General features: G+C 42.7%; 1 protein-coding gene across 1 annotated transcript in view; it reads left to right on the forward strand.

The window, feature by feature from the left end:
* The first annotated feature begins 74 nt into the window (after positions 1-74).
* The window catches only part of sos2 (son of sevenless homolog 2 (Drosophila)), a 37,049-nt gene continuing 18,256 nt past the window's right edge, over positions 75-18,867 (forward strand). The window contains exons 1-4 of the mRNA XM_017682431.2: positions 75-1,017; positions 17,128-17,253; positions 17,931-18,062; positions 18,416-18,580. Of these exons, the coding sequence (XP_017537920.1) occupies positions 934-1,017; positions 17,128-17,253; positions 17,931-18,062; positions 18,416-18,580 (507 nt within the window). The 5' untranslated portion in view covers positions 75-933. The remainder of the gene's footprint in view (positions 1,018-17,127; positions 17,254-17,930; positions 18,063-18,415; positions 18,581-18,867) is intronic.

Below are 18,867 nucleotides of genomic sequence, written 5' to 3' on the forward strand. Positions count from 1 at the left end.
AAATATACGTTCCCAACAACACCGCCCCGCCCTGCTGCTGACCAGCCAATCAGAGGTCTTAGGGCAGGGCTTCGACAACATGTGGGCGGCGCTCAAACGCGACGCCCCGCCCCGTCTGTGCGTCATTCGCGGGAAGTCCACGCGAAACTGAGCGGGTGAGTGCGGCGCTGTGATTCTTCCGACAAGGAGCCCAAACAACAACAACAACAACAACAACAAACAAACAAACAAACAAGAAGCCGAAGGAAAACAGACGCAGAGTCTCCGCCCGCTGGCCTGATGGATTTAACCTGAAGGACCGGGGAGGCGAGGAAGCGCCGCCGGGCGGGTTTGTTTTACCGGACACTGAGCGGAGCGCGAGCGCTGAATGCGGAGTCTCGCGGCCCCAGCGGCGCTCGCGCAGCAGCAGCAGCAGCAGCGGCGGCGGCGGCGCTGCCAGATGTGCGGCTAGCTAGCGCGCGGATCAGCTCAGTGCGGAAAGAAGCGCGGACTGGATCAGAACTCCGTGTGCGTGAAAGCCCAGTTTAGCGAGCCCTGGCTCGGTTCCGGCGGATGTCAGAGGCTTCGGTTTAAAGTTTTTACGGATTTCGGCCCGATTAGCTCCAGCTAAGCTAACGGAGCTAATTAGTGGGCAGGTAGCTTAGTTAGCCGGCGAGCTAACGCGCGCGAGGCTGAGGAAAACCCGAAAAGGCGCGAATTTCGCTGAGGGGGAGACGCGGCGAGGGCCGGCGAAGCGGCGCGGCGGCCGGGCGCCCCCGGGATTTACTAATATTTACCTAAATATCGAGATATTTCTTGCTGGGACTTGTAGTTTAGCTCGTTCGCTAGCCGGACGAGCGGGGCGGAGCGGAGCAGCCCCTCCGCGGGGGTTGGTGGGTTAGGCCGGTTCGTGTGTCGGTGTGACCCCGATGCGGTCGGTCTGGTCCCGCAGGCATGCAGCCGCAGCACGGCTATGATTTCTCCAGCGAAGAGAACAGCCCGAAATGGAGAGGCCTCTTCATTCAGGCGCTGAGGAAGGTGGGTAAAAGCGCTGGAAACTTATCAACCGGGTAAATAACAGAAGTGCTCCTAACCAAGTCTGGCCCGAAGCTCGCTTCTTGTTCTTCGAATTTCTCGTTCCACCTTAAATGGTGCAGCAGTTACATTCTGGCGCCCGAGGATGAGGAGAACGTTGCTAACTGCTGCACCGTTTAAGGTGGAGCGAGGGATTAGTGGAGGCAGAGCGGGAGGAATGTGTGTGGATGTGTTTGTTATGATTACGATCGCTTGGTTCCGATAATAGCGAGGCGCGGTAGCCGTAACCCAGTTGTGCGCTCTAACCTGTTAGCCAGAGGTGGGCGATATGGCAAGATGTCATCACGATACTCCAGGGATTTTTTTTACAGTACACGATGTGTCCGTATTTATTTTCCGACGTCTGATGCGATCAAAACATTTCACACTCGTTTTAATCGAGCGAGAAGCTGGGCAGTGTTTTCTAGTCCTGCAGTTGGTGCTCCTCTGTATGAGTCTGTGGACGTTAGGGCTGCACGGTATTGACGCAAAATGCGGTATATTGACGATACCAGTATCGGTAGCGTTACTTATTATTAAAATCGTGTGCCTCTGACTGGATGTGATGCAAGTAGTTAGAGATTTTGTGGGTGTGTAAACAGGAATCTAACCTATTACAGAAGAAGAATTTAGTACTGCGCAAAATAAAAAGGAAGTACATGTTAACAGCTGCGGGGATCAGGCCGGTTTGTGGCCTGTGTGTATGAGGTTATCTGATCTGTCATTGCTGCTCTAATGATGTGTTTATCGTAGAAGCTCATGATGATAACAATAAAGATATGATTTATCGTACAGCCCAAGCGTGAAAGCTGCTTTACCCAACACTAAACCTCAGCTTTGTTTTCTTTTACTGTCTTTAACAAAAGTTATTATTTTTTTAGCTCCGTTCTTCATGTAGAGCAGTCGACTTTAATATTCACTCATATGAGACAAATTGCTGTCGGACGTAAAACAGCATTCGGCGCCGCTTTTAACAAAGCTAAGCTCGGCCTTCTGTCCGTCAGCTTCTTTTTCAGAATTTTCCAGTCCACCTTAAATGATGCAGCAGTTGCTTTCTGGTGCCGGAATGTTACCGCTGCTCCATTTAAGGTGGAATGTGAAATTTGTACGAGACTCTGACTTCAGCTTCATGCTGTTTTGGCTGTGCTGTGGGCTTCACGTACATCCACCTTTGTCTAGTTAGGGTTAGAAAGCAAAACTGACGTCTCTGTGTCTGTTATATACTGTTAGTTCCTGTTTTAACCAGTTTAATAAAAATATGTTAGATTCACATCAAAAATTCACTTCCCAACTGCACATTGGGAAAAATAGAGATTTTTTGAAATTATTATTAATAAATAAATAAAAATAGAGGGGGCAGTCGTGGGCTGGAGGTTAGGGATCTGGCCCTGTGACCGGAAGGTCACCACATCGATCCCCTCGGCTGACAGTCCATGACTGAAGTGCCCTTGAGCAAGACACCTAACCCCCAACTGCTCCCCGGGCGCCGTGGATAGGGCTGCCTGCCGCTCCGGGCAGGTGTGCTCACTGCCCCCTAGTGTGTGTGTTCACTAGAGTGTATGTGGTGTGTCACTGCACGGACGGGTTTAGTGCGGCGGTCTAATTCTGAATCGAGTTCAGTTCATTAGAGTATAATTAGACCTGTCGCTGGACTTTGTGTAAAATGAGGAATATTAATAACTGAACGTGTAGATTTTTTGGCCTTTTTGAACGAGGTCTGTTCTAACTTCTCAGACATCAGGAAAAAAGTGATGACACACCTTGTATCATAAAAAAACTTCCTGAAGTATCACGATGTCACGTTTTGCCATGTTGCCCACCTCTAGTGACCTCTTGCATGTGCACAGCTGTAATATAAGCAAGCTGGATTAAGCAGCTTCATACATTGTCGCGTTTATGGTTCTCTCCTGTATGAGTCTGTATAAATGCTGCTTAAAAGCTGAGCTTTCAGGTCCCCTAAACGGAGCTAATTTAGCTTCTTTATAATAAGACAGTTGGTCAGTGTCAATAAGCACTGACGATAAGCATGAGATGTTCAGAAAAGCGAGTTGTATTGTGACATAATTTCTGATAATAGTGGTAAATTGCTGCTGTTGGAATGAGGCTTTCTCTCCAAATGAACTTTACAGGAGAAGAAAAAAACATACCTTATTATTATTGTTATTATTATTGTTGTTATTATTATTATAATGTAAGTCAGGGGAAACAGACTTTTCTTTTGGTCCATTCATCCTGAAACCTTCACATAATATAAAGAGCAACAGGCATTTTACATTTATGTCAAAAACTGAAATGTAGAGCTGGACAATATGACGATGTTCATCGTCGTCATGCTGGGCAATTTCTGATTTTCAGAGACGTCTGATTTTACTGTCAGGTAAGAGAAGAGGAGCCTGTGAAGCAGTAACCTCTGACAGAATTATGTACTTGATGACAGCATTATGTACAATTTAAACGGATTTGCCAATAAATTTTCTGAAAGAAAACCATGGAACTTTTTTTTTGCAACAAAAAACTGTTTAATAATTAACTGGTTAAGATGTAAACAGCAGTTCAGGGTGGTTTGGTGTGAAACGCTCGGTTCTAGATAAACTGACTGAGTCAGAACCGTTCACAGTGGTGGTGATGGGAACCAGACATCCCCCTCTAAAAGCCTCTACTGCCTGATGACTGAGACGCTGTTTTATGAGAGTTTAGAGAAGATTTAGCCGTAACATCCTCTCACGGTGGAGGGGTTTTCTGCTATTTTACCATCAACGTTCCATATAAAGCAACACGCAGGTTCTCTGGTGGTTCTGGATGGTAAATAAAGTGTCTATATCTGTGTTGTAGTCATGGCGACGCCTGGTTCCCATCACCACCACTGTAAAGACGTCTGAACCGTTTCACACCAAACCGCCCTGAGTGACTCACTTAAACACTAAATTATGCAGAATTTTTGAAACATCAGTGGAATTTCCCTTTAAATGCCCGTAAACACGTTGAAGGAATTATAGGCAAAATTGTCTGTTGTCAGATTATTTTGTACATGTAAACATTCTTTTCCTTTTTTGCAGTGAATGAATAATTTTAGGTCTTTTCCCCCTTTTCTGTCTTCCTTTCTCGCTCCCTTCTCTTATTTCTCCTCCTGGTTGTTGTTGTGCTGGTTGGTATGTTGGATAGAGAGACTATAGAAACCTGAATGAATGTATGTACAGTATCACTGAGTCAGGTGACCCTGGGAGCAGGTGCTGTGTGTGTGCGCATCCACGCCTGCTTGTTCTGACAGGTTTCTGTTTTTATACAAGCGTTCATGGCAAAATAGAGCGAGACAGTGACGTCAAAACCGTCTTGACTCACTGTGTGTGTGTGTGTGTGTCTGTGTGTGTATGGTGCACGTGCTCGCGCATGTGTGTGTGTGTGTATGTGTGTATGTGTGTGTGTGTGTATGTGTGTATGTGTGTGTGTGTGTGTGTGTGTGTGTGGATGTGTGTATATATGCGTGTGTGTGCGTGTGTGAACGTGTGTATATGTGCGTGTGTGTGTGTATATGTGTGTGTGTGTGTGTATATGTGTGTGTGTGTGTGTGCGTGTGTGTGTGTGTGTGTGTGTGTGTGTGTGTGTGTATGTGCGTGTGTGTGTGTGTGTGTGTGTGTGGATGTGTGTATATATGCGTGTGTGTGCGTGTGTGAACGTGTGTATATGTGCGTGTGTGTGTATGTGCGTGTGTGTGTATGTGCGTGCGTGTGTGTATATGTGCGTGTGTGTGTATATGTGCGTGTGTGTGTGTGCGCGTGCAGAGGGGTTTCCCTCTGTTTAATGGAGCTGCCAGCGTACTTGTCGCCATGCCAACCAGCCAGAGACAGAAACCGAGAGACGATCAGCTACTTAGTCATTTGCTTTTCGGTGGAGGAAGCGTGTTTAATCACACTCAGGAGTTGTAGAGATGGAGGTGTGGTGGAGCGGCGTAGTAACGACTGTAAAGGGTTGAAACTTTTTTTTTTTGTAATTCCAACTGTTTTCGTGAAAAGACACAAAGGAAAATATGAACAGAAGTGCACGGTTTATATAACAGTAGGGCTGCCACGATCATGAAGCGGTGATTTCAGTGTCTTTAAAATACAAGCCAGCAGTGGCCATGTCGGTTTATTAGCCATCCTGTCTGTGTTGATTGGGCTGTCGAGTATCACAGTGTTGATATGAGAAGTGATACACTATTATTATTATTATTATTATTATTATTATTATTATTATTATTATTAAAGTAGTGCTCCTCTGGCTGGATGCTTTATTTTTTGCATGTGTAAGCAGAAATCTAACTAACCTGTTCTTTAAGCAGATAGCAAGAAGCCCTCATCACAAACTGTGCAAAATAAAAAGAAATAAAACATGAACAGCTGCTTAATTCAGAACTGAAACAGCATCACCGCAAAAGTTTTTAAAGGCTACACAAACAAAAACGAATGCATGTGTTTAATTTATTTGCTATATTTATTGTTTTGTGTAGGTATTAAACACGTTTGCTGAGGCAGCCTTTACTGCCTTACGCCCCTAAGGCACTGGTTGTGAGAGTGGTCCTGATGTTGGTGGTGTTACAGGCTGTAGTTGGGGATGGAGGAGCGTTCGAGCTGCCGTGTGGTTTGTAATTGTTAATGGTTCATTTCCTCGTCTCCTGCGTGAAGAGCAGAGTTTAGTCCCATCGCAGAGACACTCGTGATGCTTCTGACGGTTTGTGCTGTAATGTAATGTCGTCTGGCTGCCGCTGTACGAGGTTGTATGATCTGCTCTGCTGTTGCAGCTCTAACTGCGCACAAGCGCCTCCGTTACACCAGCAAAGTGCTAGAGAAGTTAGAATAAGCTGCATAGGTAACAAATAGACAGCGGCACTCGCTTCAGCGGTTACACCTGATTTGTGTTTTGCAGTTGTTTCCTCAGGATAGACGCGTTGCCGTGGCAGCTTGGCGCTTCACATTACCGATAACGCAGAGGGTCCGCAGTTTTGTCTGCGAGTTTCGAGAGTGTGACCACACTCGAGACCGCTTTAGGCCCACCGCTGCCCTGACTGGGTCGGACCAGAACTGAAATTGGACACCGGTTGATTCAACATGAATCAGTAGTCAGTAGTAATGATTGTTCCTCTTAAAACTACAGAGTTCGTTACGGACTGTAGAGCAGAGCTTTGGTTTGTTTATGATCCTCTGTTAGCTTGTGAAAGCTGTCTGAGCAGCTTGAGTCTCACGTGCTTGTTTTTAGTGTCGCACATAATTGTTAGTTTTGTTTGTAAATCGCGATTCGTAGCATTTGGATTCGATATGTTGCTCACATAAACGTCAGAAATTTCAATATTGTAATGCAGTAGAGTTGAACTACCCATAATTCCTTGGGTTTTGGTTCTTTAGCCTGTATTACTGTGATTTGGTTGAACGGGGTCGCTTCTGAGATTTGGCCCATCAGTCCAGGCCAAAAACTTCACGGGTCAGCAGTATCGGCCTTGTTAAAGACAAACAGGTGTATTGGTCAGACTGGCCTATAGAGATCAAACGTCAAGCTGCACAAATAATTGTTTTATAGCTGCATCTTGTCCTGAATGGAAGTCAGACTGAATACTGAATTGTGATGCCATGATAAAGCTGGTATTGCTAAAGGCTGCAAAATGCAAATGAGCCTTACAACCAATCGTGTGTGTGTGTGTGTGTGTGTGTGTTACTTACTGCATTGGACAGCTGAGTCAGCACTAATTATTAGGTTTTGTATTGGCAGAAAAAAGCTTTAAATAAATATAATCATCAGCATTGCCCTGATTTTCAGTTTTGGCTGGTATTTCAAACCGATATATTTATTATTATGTATTATATATTATATATTTATTATATTAACCCTATACAAATATATTTTATTTCTCTATAATGCTACAATTTTTACGTTTTATAAATGTTTATATACAGACATTGGCAGATATGTATATGAAAAATATTGGAAATCATAGGTGTTTCCCCTGCTGGCAAAAAACATTATACAGTTGTGTGAAAAAATTAGGACACCCTATGAAATCCTGTATGTGTGGATATTTAATATCAATCTTAACAATACTGTGGGATCCAGGTAATATGACTAAACAATTAAAAATTAAGAACATTTTACAATTTTCTTTAAAATGCCGTTTAAAAAGAATGCAGTTTCTGGTGAGGCATAAATTAGGACACCCCTACATATTGTCCCACTCAAAACAGTTAAGATCACACACAGGTGCATCACATCAGGTGCACGTGATCAGAACATCGTTACCCAGTGTTCTGGATGAGGCTTGCACTGTTTAAACCTCAGAAAATTAGTTTGGTGTGTCCCTGACTGTTGAAGTGAGAGTGAGCAGCATGGTGAGATCCAAAGAGCTGTCTGAGGCCCTCAGAAAGAAGATTGTGGCTGCTTGTGAGTCTGGTAAGGGATTAAATAAGATCCCAAAAGAATTGGACATCAGCCGTTCCACCATCCGGAAAATTGTTTACAAGTGGAGGACATTCAAAACAACTGCGACCATGCCCAGGTCTGGCCATAAGATGCTAGAAGAAGTCAAGAAAAATCCTAAAATTTCATCACAGGACCTTCAGCAGGCGCTTGCCTGTCGATGTGAAAGTGCGTGACTCAACTATCAGAAAGAGGCTGCACAGGTTTCATTTTCATGGGAGATGTGCAAGGAGGAAACCTCTGCTCTCTGAGAAAAACTTGAAAGCCAGGCTGAAGTTTGCCAGAGAGAACGCAGACAAAGACCAGGACTTCTGGAATAATGTTCTTTGGGCAGATGAGTCTAAAACTAAACTATTTGGACACCAGAGCAGAAGACCTGTTTGGCGTAAACCAAATACAGCGTTCCGGGAAAAGAACCTCATACCAACTGTGAAGCCTGGAGGTGGAAGTGTCATGGTCTGGGGATGCTTTGCTGCAGCAGGACCTGGCCAGCTCACCATCATAGAGTCCACCATGAATTCTACTGTGTATCAGGGTGCTTGAGGAACGTGTGAAACCATCATACATACCAGTAAATCCAACAAGGACTGGCTGAAAACTAAGAAATGGAGAGTCCTGGAATGGCCGAGTCAAAATCCGGATCTTAATCCCATTGAGATGCTGTGGAGTGACTTAAAACAGGCTGTACGTACAAGAAACCCCTCAAACATCTCGCCGCTGAAAGAGTTCTGCGTGGAGGAGTGGGGCAAACCTTCAGATCGATGTCAGAGATCGGTAGAAGCGTCTCATTGAAGTTATTTCAGCCAAAGGGGGCAACACTAGTTATCAGAGGGTAGGGTGTCCTAACTTTTCCCTCCATTATAAAACGCATTTTTGTTCATATCTTTTGTTTCATGAGTAAAAAAATTATTGTTTTAATTTGTTTTAATTGCAATTAAATCACTTTCTTTTCCAGAAACAAACAAAACCAAGATTGGACATTGATATGTAGACATTTCTTAATAAAGAGCTGACTATTTAATGGGGTGTCCTAATTTTTTCACATGACTATATTTCCCTACTTTTTCATGACCCATGATTTTCTCATGTATAGTACGATGGAACAAACAAAATTAAACCTGTAGTGCCGTCTAAAAATTACAATAATAAAACAAAGAAATCTACAAGTAGAGATGGCGATATGGCAACATGTAATACTGCGAGACGTCAAGAGTTTTTAGATGCATGATATTTTCTGACATCTAATCAGTTGGAACAGAGACCGAAGAGCCGGTGGTGCTACATTTAGACAAAATAATCAAAACATTTGATGTGATATTTATTCATTATGTTCTGCAGGTTTTGGTGATTTCCACGATGTGCTGAAAAAAGCAAACTGTCTTTTACTGTGACATTATTTATCATGACAGCGTTATATATTACCATATGGCCCAGCTGTGGGATATCAGCATTGGCCTGCAATCCACATGTAGATGCATCTCTGCTAACTGTGCTGTCCTTCTAATAAAACAGTGGTTTTTAAGTACTGATGAACTTCATGATGAGCTCAGAAAAGCATGTTTATCATGAGATTTCAGTGTGTTTGACATTCAGACTTCAGACTGGATTCAGAAGTAGCACAGCGCAGTTGGAGTCATTTAGATTAAAATGCAGATTATCCCTCCCTCCCTTCCTTCTCTGTGTACAGATGAATTCTGTCAGCATAGATAGGGTAGTACTTAATGCATTAACACACACACACACACACACACACACACACACACACATACATACATACATACATAGTGAAACACATTTTCTGTGTGTGTTTGTGTGTAAGCCTGATAGAGAGATGGTAGGTGATGTAATGCTTAGTGAGTCACATCATGCACACATGTGCTCATGTTACCAGCAACCTGAGTGCACACATACATAGAGAAAAAGATTTATATGTGTGTGTGTGTGTGTGTGTGTGTGTGTGTGTGTGTGTGTGTGTGTTAATGCATTAAGTACTACCCTATCTATGCTGACAGAATTCATATGTCAATAAATTCTGTCAATGTTCAGTCTCATGCATAGCTTTATTTTTTTAAATGCAGAGACTGTAGAAACCTATTGTTGTGAATACCTTCTAAATGATCTGCCCAGGTCCAGCCCAAATATGCATACTTTTTACTGTTGTCACAGCACCAGTACCTACATTTAGAGCCGGTTATTCATTCAGTCTAATGAGAAACTGTAGAACGGACTCGGTTTATATCACAATACCTACATTTAGAGCCGGTTATTCATTCAGTCTAATGAGAAACTGTAGAACGGACTCGGTTTATATCACAATACCTACATTTAGAGTCGGTTATTCATTCAGTCTAATGAGAAACTGTAGAACGGACTCGGTTTATATCACAATACCTACATTTAGAGTCGGTTATTCATTCAGTCTAATGAGAAACTGTAGAACGGACTCGGTTTATATCACAATACCTACATTTAGAGTCGGTTATTCATTCAGCCTAATGAGAAACTGTAGAACGGACTCGGTTTATATCACAATACCTACATTTAGAGCCGGTTATTCATTCAGTCTAATGAGAAACTGTAGAACGGACTCGGTTTATATCACAATACCTACATTTAGAGCCGGTTATTCATTCAGTCTAATGAGAAACTGTAGAACGGACTCGGTTTATATCACAATACCTACATTTAGAGCCGGTTATTCATTCAGTCTAATGAGAAACTGTAGAACGGACTCGGTTTATATCACAATACCTACATTTAGAGCCGGTTATTCATTCAGTCTAATGAGAAACTGTAGAACAGACTCGGTTTATATCACAATACCTACATTTAGAGCCGGTTATTCATTCAGTCTAATGAGAAACTGTAGAACGGACTCGGTTTATATCACAATACCTACATTTAGAGTCGGTTATTCATTCAGTCTAATGAGAAACTGTAGAACAGACTCGGTTTATATCACAATACCTACATTTAGAGCCGGTTATTCATTCAGTCTAATGAGAAACTGTAGAACGGACTCGGTTTATATCACAATACCTACATTTAGAGTCGGTTATTCATTCAGTCTAATGAGAAACTGTAGAACAGACTCGGTTTATATCACAATACCTACATTTAGAGTCGGTTATTCATTCAGTCTAATGAGAAACTGTAGAACAGACTCGGTTTATATCACAATACCTACATTTAGAGCCGGTTATTCATTCAGTCTAATGAGAAACTGTAGAACGGACTCGGTTTATATCACAATACCTACATTTAGAGCCGGTTATTCATTCAGTCTAATGAGAAACTGTAGAACGGACTCGGTTTATATCACAATACCTACATTTAGAGTCGGTTATTCATTCAGTCTAATGAGAAACTGTAGAACGGACTCGGTTTATATCACAATACCTACATTTAGAGTCGGTTATTCATTCAGCCTAATGAGAAACTGTAGAACGGACTCGGTTTATATCACAATACCTACATTTAGAGTCGGTTATTCATTCAGTCTAATGAGAAACTGTAGAACGGACTCGGTTTATATCACAATACCTACATTTAGAGCCGGTTATTCATTCAGTCTAATGAGAAACTGTAGAACGGACTCGGTTTATATCACAATACCTACATTTAGAGCCGGTTATTCATTCAGTCTAATGAGAAACTGTAGAACGGACTCGGTTTATATCACAATACCTACATTTAGAGCCGGTTATTCATTCAGTCTAATGAGAAACTGTAGAACGGACTCGGTTTATATCACAATACCTACATTTAGAGTCGGTTATTCATTCAGCCTAATGAGAAACTGTAGAACGGACTCGGTTTATATCACAATACCTACATTTAGAGTCGGTTATTCATTCAGCCTAATGAGAAACTGTAGAACGGACTCGGTTTATATCACAATACCTACATTTAGAGCCGGTTATTCATTCAGTCTAATGAGAAACTGTAGAACGGACTCGGTTTATATCACAATACCTACATTTAGAGCCGGTTATTCATTCAGCCTAACGAGAAACTGTAGAACAGACTCGGTTTATATCACAATACCTACATTTAGAGCCGGTTATTCATTCAGTCTAATGAGAAACTGTAGAACGGACTCGGTTTATATCACAATACCTACATTTAGAGCCGGTTATTCATTCAGTCTAATGAGAAACTGTAGAACGGACTCGGTTTATATCACAATACCTACATTTAGAGTCGGTTATTCATTCAGTCTAATGAGAAACTGTAGAACGGACTCGGTTTATATCACAATACCTACATTTAGAGTCGGTTATTCATTCAGTCTAATGAGAAACTGTAGAACGGACTCGGTTTATATCACAATACCTACATTTAGAGCCGGTTATTCATTCAGTCTAATGAGAAACTGTAGAACGGACTCGGTTTATATCACAATACCTACATTTAGAGTCGGTTATTCATTCAGTCTAATGAGAAACTGTAGAACAGACTCGGTTTATATCACAATACCTACATTTAGAGCCGGTTATTCATTCAGTCTAATGAGAAACTGTAGAACGGACTCGGTTTATATCACAATACCTACATTTAGAGTCGGTTATTCATTCAGTCTAATGAGAAACTGTAGAACGGACTCGGTTTATATCACAATACCTACATTTAGAGTCGGTTATTCATTCAGTCTAATGAGAAACTGTAGAACAGACTCGGTTTATATCACAATACCTACATTTAGAGTCGGTTATTCATTCAGTCTAATGAGAAACTGTAGAACAGACTCGGTTTATATCACAATACCTACATTTAGAGCCGGTTATTCATTCAGTCTAATGAGAAACTGTAGAACGGACTCGGTTTATATCACAATACCTACATTTAGAGCCGGTTATTCATTCAGTCTAATGAGAAACTGTAGAACGGACTCGGTTTATATCACAATACCTACATTTAGAGTCGGTTATTCATTCAGTCTAATGAGAAACTGTAGAACAGACTCGGTTTATATCACAATACCTACATTTAGAGTCGGTTATTCATTCAGTCTAATGAGAAACTGTAGAACGGACTCGGTTTATATCACAATACCTACATTTAGAGTCGGTTATTCATTCAGCCTAATGAGAAACTGTAGAACGGACTCGGTTTATATCACAATACCTACATTTAGAGTCGGTTATTCATTCAGTCTAATGAGAAACTGTAGAACGGACTCGGTTTATATCACAATACCTACATTTAGAGTCGGTTATTCATTCAGTCTAATGAGAAACTGTATAACGGACTCGGTTTATATCACAATACCTACATTTAGAGCCGGTTATTCATTCAGTCTAATGAGAAACTGTAGAACAGACTCGGTTTATATCACAATACCTACATTTAGAGTCGGTTATTCATTCAGTCTAATGAGAAACTGTAGAACGGACTCGCTTTATATCACAATACCTACATTTAGAGCCGGTTATTCATTCAGTCTAATGAGAAACTGTAGAACGGACTCGGTTTATATCACAATACCTACATTTAGAGTCGGTTATTCATTCAGTCTAATGAGAAACTGTAGAACAGACTCGGTTTATATCACAATACCTACATTTAGAGTCGGTTATTCATTCAGTCTAATGAGAAACTGTAGAACAGACTCGGTTTATATCACAATACCTACATTTAGAGTCGGTTATTCATTCAGTCTAATGAGAAACTGTAGAACAGACTCGGTTTATATCACAATACCTACATTTAGAGCCGGTTATTCATTCAGTCTAATGAGAAACTGTAGAACGGACTCGGTTTATATCACAATACCTACATTTAGAGCCGGTTATTCATTCAGTCTAATGAGAAACTGTAGAACAGACTCGGTTTATATCACAATACCTACATTTAGAGTCGGTTATTCATTCAGTCTAATGAGAAACTGTAGAACGGACTCGGTTTATATCACAATACCTACATTTAGAGTCGGTTATTCATTCAGCCTAATGAGAAACTGTAGAACGGACTCGGTTTATATCACAATACCTACATTTAGAGTCGGTTATTCATTCAGTCTAATGAGAAACTGTAGAACGGACTCGGTTTATATCACAATACCTACATTTAGAGTCGGTTATTCATTCAGTCTAATGAGAAACTGTAGAACGGACTCGGTTTATATCACAATACCTACATTTAGAGCCGGTTATTCATTCAGTCTAATGAGAAACTGTAGAACAGACTCGGTTTATATCACAATACCTACATTTAGAGTCGGTTATTCATTCAGTCTAATGAGAAACTGTAGAACGGACTCGCTTTATATCACAATACCTACATTTAGAGCCGTTTAAAAATGAAGACGTTTAAGATTAGAGGGGGTGATGTGGTACTGATGTGGTAGAAGTATAATGCAGTACTTTTCTCGAGACACAGTAGGTCACAGTTTGTATGTTTGTATTCACGTGTAATCAGCTGGGACTGTGGAAAAAAGCAGTAGTGCTACCAGAAACCGCGACCTCTCAGATTCGGTTCCCATTCCCTGTTTATATGCTTGCACCTCTGAAGTCCAGCCGCTCGGCCCTGACCAAACTGTGGACGTCGCAGCATGTAGAGCCGAGGTTCGTGGAGTCTAGAGACTTGGACTGAGCAACCTGTACAGCCTTCTTTGAAGCGTGAGGAGCGTCACGGTTCTGCTGCATTTTTAGGTGACAGTAGCGTAAAGTTTTAATGGGCATTTATTTACATACAGTAAAGTGATGGTACGTGTCCACTTGCAGGTTTGCCTCCCCGAGTCCTGTTCATTTCAACCGAGAGCTCCGCTGCATCGCACACGACGGTTTGCGTTGTGGTGAAAAAATTCAGCATCTCTCATCTTTATGCAAATGAGGGTTGCCCCTACATTGCGTTTAGCCCGTCAGGCCAGAGTAGACACGCTACGAGTCCGCTGTACGTATTCAATACTGTATATGTAATTATATAATATACAGTAATGATAATATGTGATATGTAGTGATATGCAATACAGGGGAAGGGGTGTGTATCAGTTCTGCTGCCCTCTAAAGGTGTTAAATTAGATCTCTAGCCTGTCTCAAATCATATAAAATAAATGTCTCAAATCATATAAAATAAATTTGTAACACCCCCCGTTTCACATTCTGTCTGTTGCTACGTACAGGTGTAATTCAGAAAGCCGACAGTTATGTAAAGTAATTGCGGTCAGCTTAAATAATCGTGACGGGACTGAATTGAACTGCGTTAGGCTCACAGTGTGTATCGTATCGCAGCTCGAACAGTAAATTGTAGTTGTACGTTTGTTACTGTATAATTGTGTATTTCAGGAAGGAAATCCTAAAATAGGGAAGTGTGGACTCTCCTGCACTCCTTTCATCCCTCCATGCCCTCTCTCCATCCTCTCCACCGATCCTTCCATCCCACACATCAATACACCACTGTCTGCTGCTATCATGCCCCATCCCTGGAGTGTGTGTGTGTGTGTGTGTGTGTGTGTGTGTGTGTGTGTGTGTGTGTGTGTGTGTGTGTGTGTGTGTGTGTGCGTGTGCATGCTCTATGTGTCCCTGTGGAGAATGCCTCAGTGCTTAATGGAAGAAAGCCTGAAACCAGACACCAGCGCAGAGAGCGGGACTGTACAGCCTGTCTCTCGTGTGTGTGTGTGTGTGTGTGTGTGTGTGTGTGTGTGTGTGTGTGTGTGTGTGTGTGTGTGTGTGTCTTGTAACCTCTTAACCTGATGGAAACTAACATGCAAAAACAGCCTGTTTTAAGTTAATTGTTTGTGATGTCACAAAAAGAAACTTTAGAAATAGCTCTATATCTGTCAGCCTACAGCAGTTTAGCCCCACCCATTCAGCCTACAGCAGTTTAGCCCCACCCATTCAGCTTATAGCAGTTTAACCCCACCCAGTCAGCCTACAGCAGTTTAGCCTAACCCATTCAGCCTACAGCAGTTTAGCCCCACCCATTCAGCCTACAGCAGTTTAGCCCCACCCATTCAGCTTATAGCAGTTTAACCCCACCCAGTCAGCCTACAGCAGTTTAGCCCCACCCATTCAGCCTACAGCAGTTCAGCTTATAGCAGTTTAGCCCCACCCAGTCAGCCTGTAGCAGTTTAACCCCACCCATTGATTTTACAACAGTTTAACCCCACCCAGTCAGCCTACAGCAGTTTAGCCCCACCCATTCAGCTTATAGCAGTTTAGCCCCACCCATTCCCCCTACAGCAGTTTAGCCCCACCCATTGAGCTTACAGCAGTTTAGCTCCACCCATTCAGCCTACAGAAGTTTAGCCCCACCCATTGAGCTTACAGCAGTTTAGCTCCACCCATTCAGCTACAGCAGTTTATCTCCACCCATTCAGCTACGGGAGTCTTCTGCTGTCTGTTTTGATTGTCTGTTTGTCTGGTAATGATGCAGAAAGTGTTTTTGCTCATCGTTGTGGAAACAGCTGCAGAAGTAGTTGTTTGTTGGTGGTGTTAAAGGGTTAAGAAACACCGTCAGGTGTGGATGTTCGATCCAGTCAGTTTGGACACCGATGTAGTGAATTAAAGTTAACAAGAGTTTCTTTCTTCTCCTGTAGAGCCGCGGTCTTAGAGAAAAGAAGTTTTTCCATACAATCGCATGGACGACATATATCCATCTGTTTCTATGACAACACAGTGCAGCTACCACATCTCTTTCAGTTTACCCTCCGCCCTTTTGTTTTACTGCAGAATCTTAACCAACTGCATTCCAGTACCCGGCCACATCCCGGCAGAGAGGCAGAGAGATGAGTGTAGTGAAGACTATGATTCTCCACCTGAAGTAGTGAGGAGGGATGGGTGATGGGCACTCAGGGCTCTGAAGGAGCACTTCTGACATCAGTAGTACAGGAGCACACAGGAAAAAATCACGAGCACAAACCTCTTTATTTTTATGTATCGCAGTTCTCCAAAAAAGCAAGTCTCTCCAGAATGGCAGTTTTATGGAAGAAGTGTGATGTAAGTTAATGTATAGAGATTTTGTTCCAGGCAGTTGTGGCGCATTTCTGGTGGTCCACTCTTCATGAAATTTACACACAAAGCACAGCTGCTGAACTCGAATGATGTAGAAAACTAAAAATAGAAAAAATTGAGAGATGGGTTTTTGGACAGTGTTTTTATGGGTGAGTGTAACAGTGTGTGGGAAAGAGCGAGTGAGAGTGTAAGTGAATGAGAACAAGCGAAAGTGGCTGAGAAAGTCAGCGAGTGCGTGCGAGCAAGTGAGTGACTGAGTGAGCTATGAGCGAGTGTGTGTGTGGGATTGTGTGCATGAGTGAGGTATGAGTGAGACGGTGCGCGCGAATGTGTGAGTGTGGGTGTGAGTGCGCGAGTGTGTGTGAATGCGTGCGCGAATGTGTGAGTGTGGGAGTGCGTGCGCGAGTGTGTGTGAATGCGAGTGTGGGTGTGTGAGTGCGCGCGAGTGTGGGTGTGTGAGTGCGCGAGTGTGTGAGGGCGCGCGAGTGTGGGGTGATGCCGCCTGCTTTGCATCTGACATCAAAAAAAGGAAGAAAGCATTACAGTCGCATCCAAACCTCGTAGTTCTGATCTGTTAATGGCGCTGAGGAAGGAAAAGGCTGTGCCGACCCGCGAGAGCGAAAGGGCTCAGTCACAGAAACGCGGCTGCGCTTTAACTGCTGCGCCGTTTTCTCCGCAGGTGCAGCTGCAGGTGCATCCGAACCTGTCGGCTAAAGAGGACGCCCTGCAGCACATAGAGGAGCTCATTCTGCAGCTACTGAACATGCTGTGTGTCAGTCAGCCCAGAACTGTCCCAGATGTGGAGGTATACACACACACACACACACACACACACAGCTCTTTTGTTGGGCACACGCAAGTTTAAGGCTTTGATAGTTAACTTGTAAGAGACCTGACTGTAGCTCTTCTCATCATTAATGCAGCTGAGCTGCTTTTATTTGTTTTTATTTATGGTTTGAAGTGCATGTTATCGTGGCATTAATCTGTTTTTCTCTTTGTCTTGAATGCAGCTTATATTTTTAAAGATTCTGTCTGTAGTTTAAAAAAAAGATTCCTCTGTAAATTCCACATGCAAATGAAAGAAAATGTGAAGATGTTTTTCTAAACTGAGAAACACAATCCCATTTCTAATTAGACAGTTAAGCTCAGTACACGTTTCTTCTTAATTAAAAACCGAAGATCTGCTGAAGTTACACCAGAGACATAATAAAGGAGGACACTGGTTGAAATGTGATTGGGAAAGCTCGTCGTGCTCAGCCTGGCATCTGTTTTTGAGTGAAGTCCTGCCCGTGAATAAGAAGGAAAGCCCCCTTCAGTTGTAGAGATAACGTCCGTGAATGTTTAGCTCTCTCTCCTTTCTAAAGCAGAGGAGTCTGGTGCTGTACGAGTGGAGCAGCTGGCAAGCTTCATTTCACTTAAGGACTGGGGTATAAATAACGTTATTGCTATTGTGTGTGTGTGTGTGTGTGTGTGTGTGTTCAGGAGCGCATCCAGAAGACGTTTCCATACCCTATAGATAAGTGGGCAATGGCCGACGCTCAGGCAGCCATAGAGAAACGCAAACGCCGGAACCCTCTGCTGCTTCCTGTGGACAAGATCCACCCTTTACTGAAGGTAAGACGCTCACACAGCGTCATTAAGCGTAATAAGCGTTAAAGGTGCAAAATATATTGCAGACTGATGTGTCCTTCGCTGGTAAATGAGAAGTCCTCAGTGAGGCTATTGGTCAGATATTTTGTAGCTCAGGCGCTAAAGCGCTTTTGATTCCCTGTCCAGGCAGTCAGACTGACCGTATATATGAAGCGCGTGACTGCCAGGCCAGAGAGCCTTTTTAATTCAGTACGTCGAAATGCAGACCTGTGTGAATCTGATGGTTAAGCGTTGTTTGTTCTTGTTCAGTTTATTTGTTATTTGTTTAACTGGTCCTAGAGATGAACCACCGCTCACTGCTGTGTTTCCCTCCGCAGGAGGTGTTGGGATATAAGATAGACTACCATGTCTCTCTCTACATCGTGGCTGTTCTGGAGTACATATCAGCAGACATCCTTAAACTGGCGGGAAACTACGTGGGCAACATTCGGCACTATGAGATTAGCCAGCAGGACATTAAAGTGTCCATGTGTGCAGACAAGGTCAGAAATCCAGCTCTGTCCAGTTAACATGGTGTTTATGAATGAGTCCTGTGGGGTTCTGTGTCCTTTCTGCTAAAGGGACATTAAAAACACATTAAAATTATATTTTATTTTAAACACCATATAAATATGAATCATAGCGAAGTCGGACACTGCTGAAGGAGTTTTTTGCAGTTTTTCGTTTGTTTTGGGGTTTTTTTGGAATGCATGCTTCTAAAGTAAGACGGTGCAAAAATAATGTCCCATACACCTCCATGGGGCAGAGAGCAGAAGAAGAGAGCATTGTA

The sequence above is a fragment of the Pygocentrus nattereri genome, chromosome 5 (assembly GCF_015220715.1).
Source record: "Pygocentrus nattereri isolate fPygNat1 chromosome 5, fPygNat1.pri, whole genome shotgun sequence".
Lineage (NCBI taxonomy): Eukaryota > Metazoa > Chordata > Actinopteri > Characiformes > Serrasalmidae > Pygocentrus > Pygocentrus nattereri.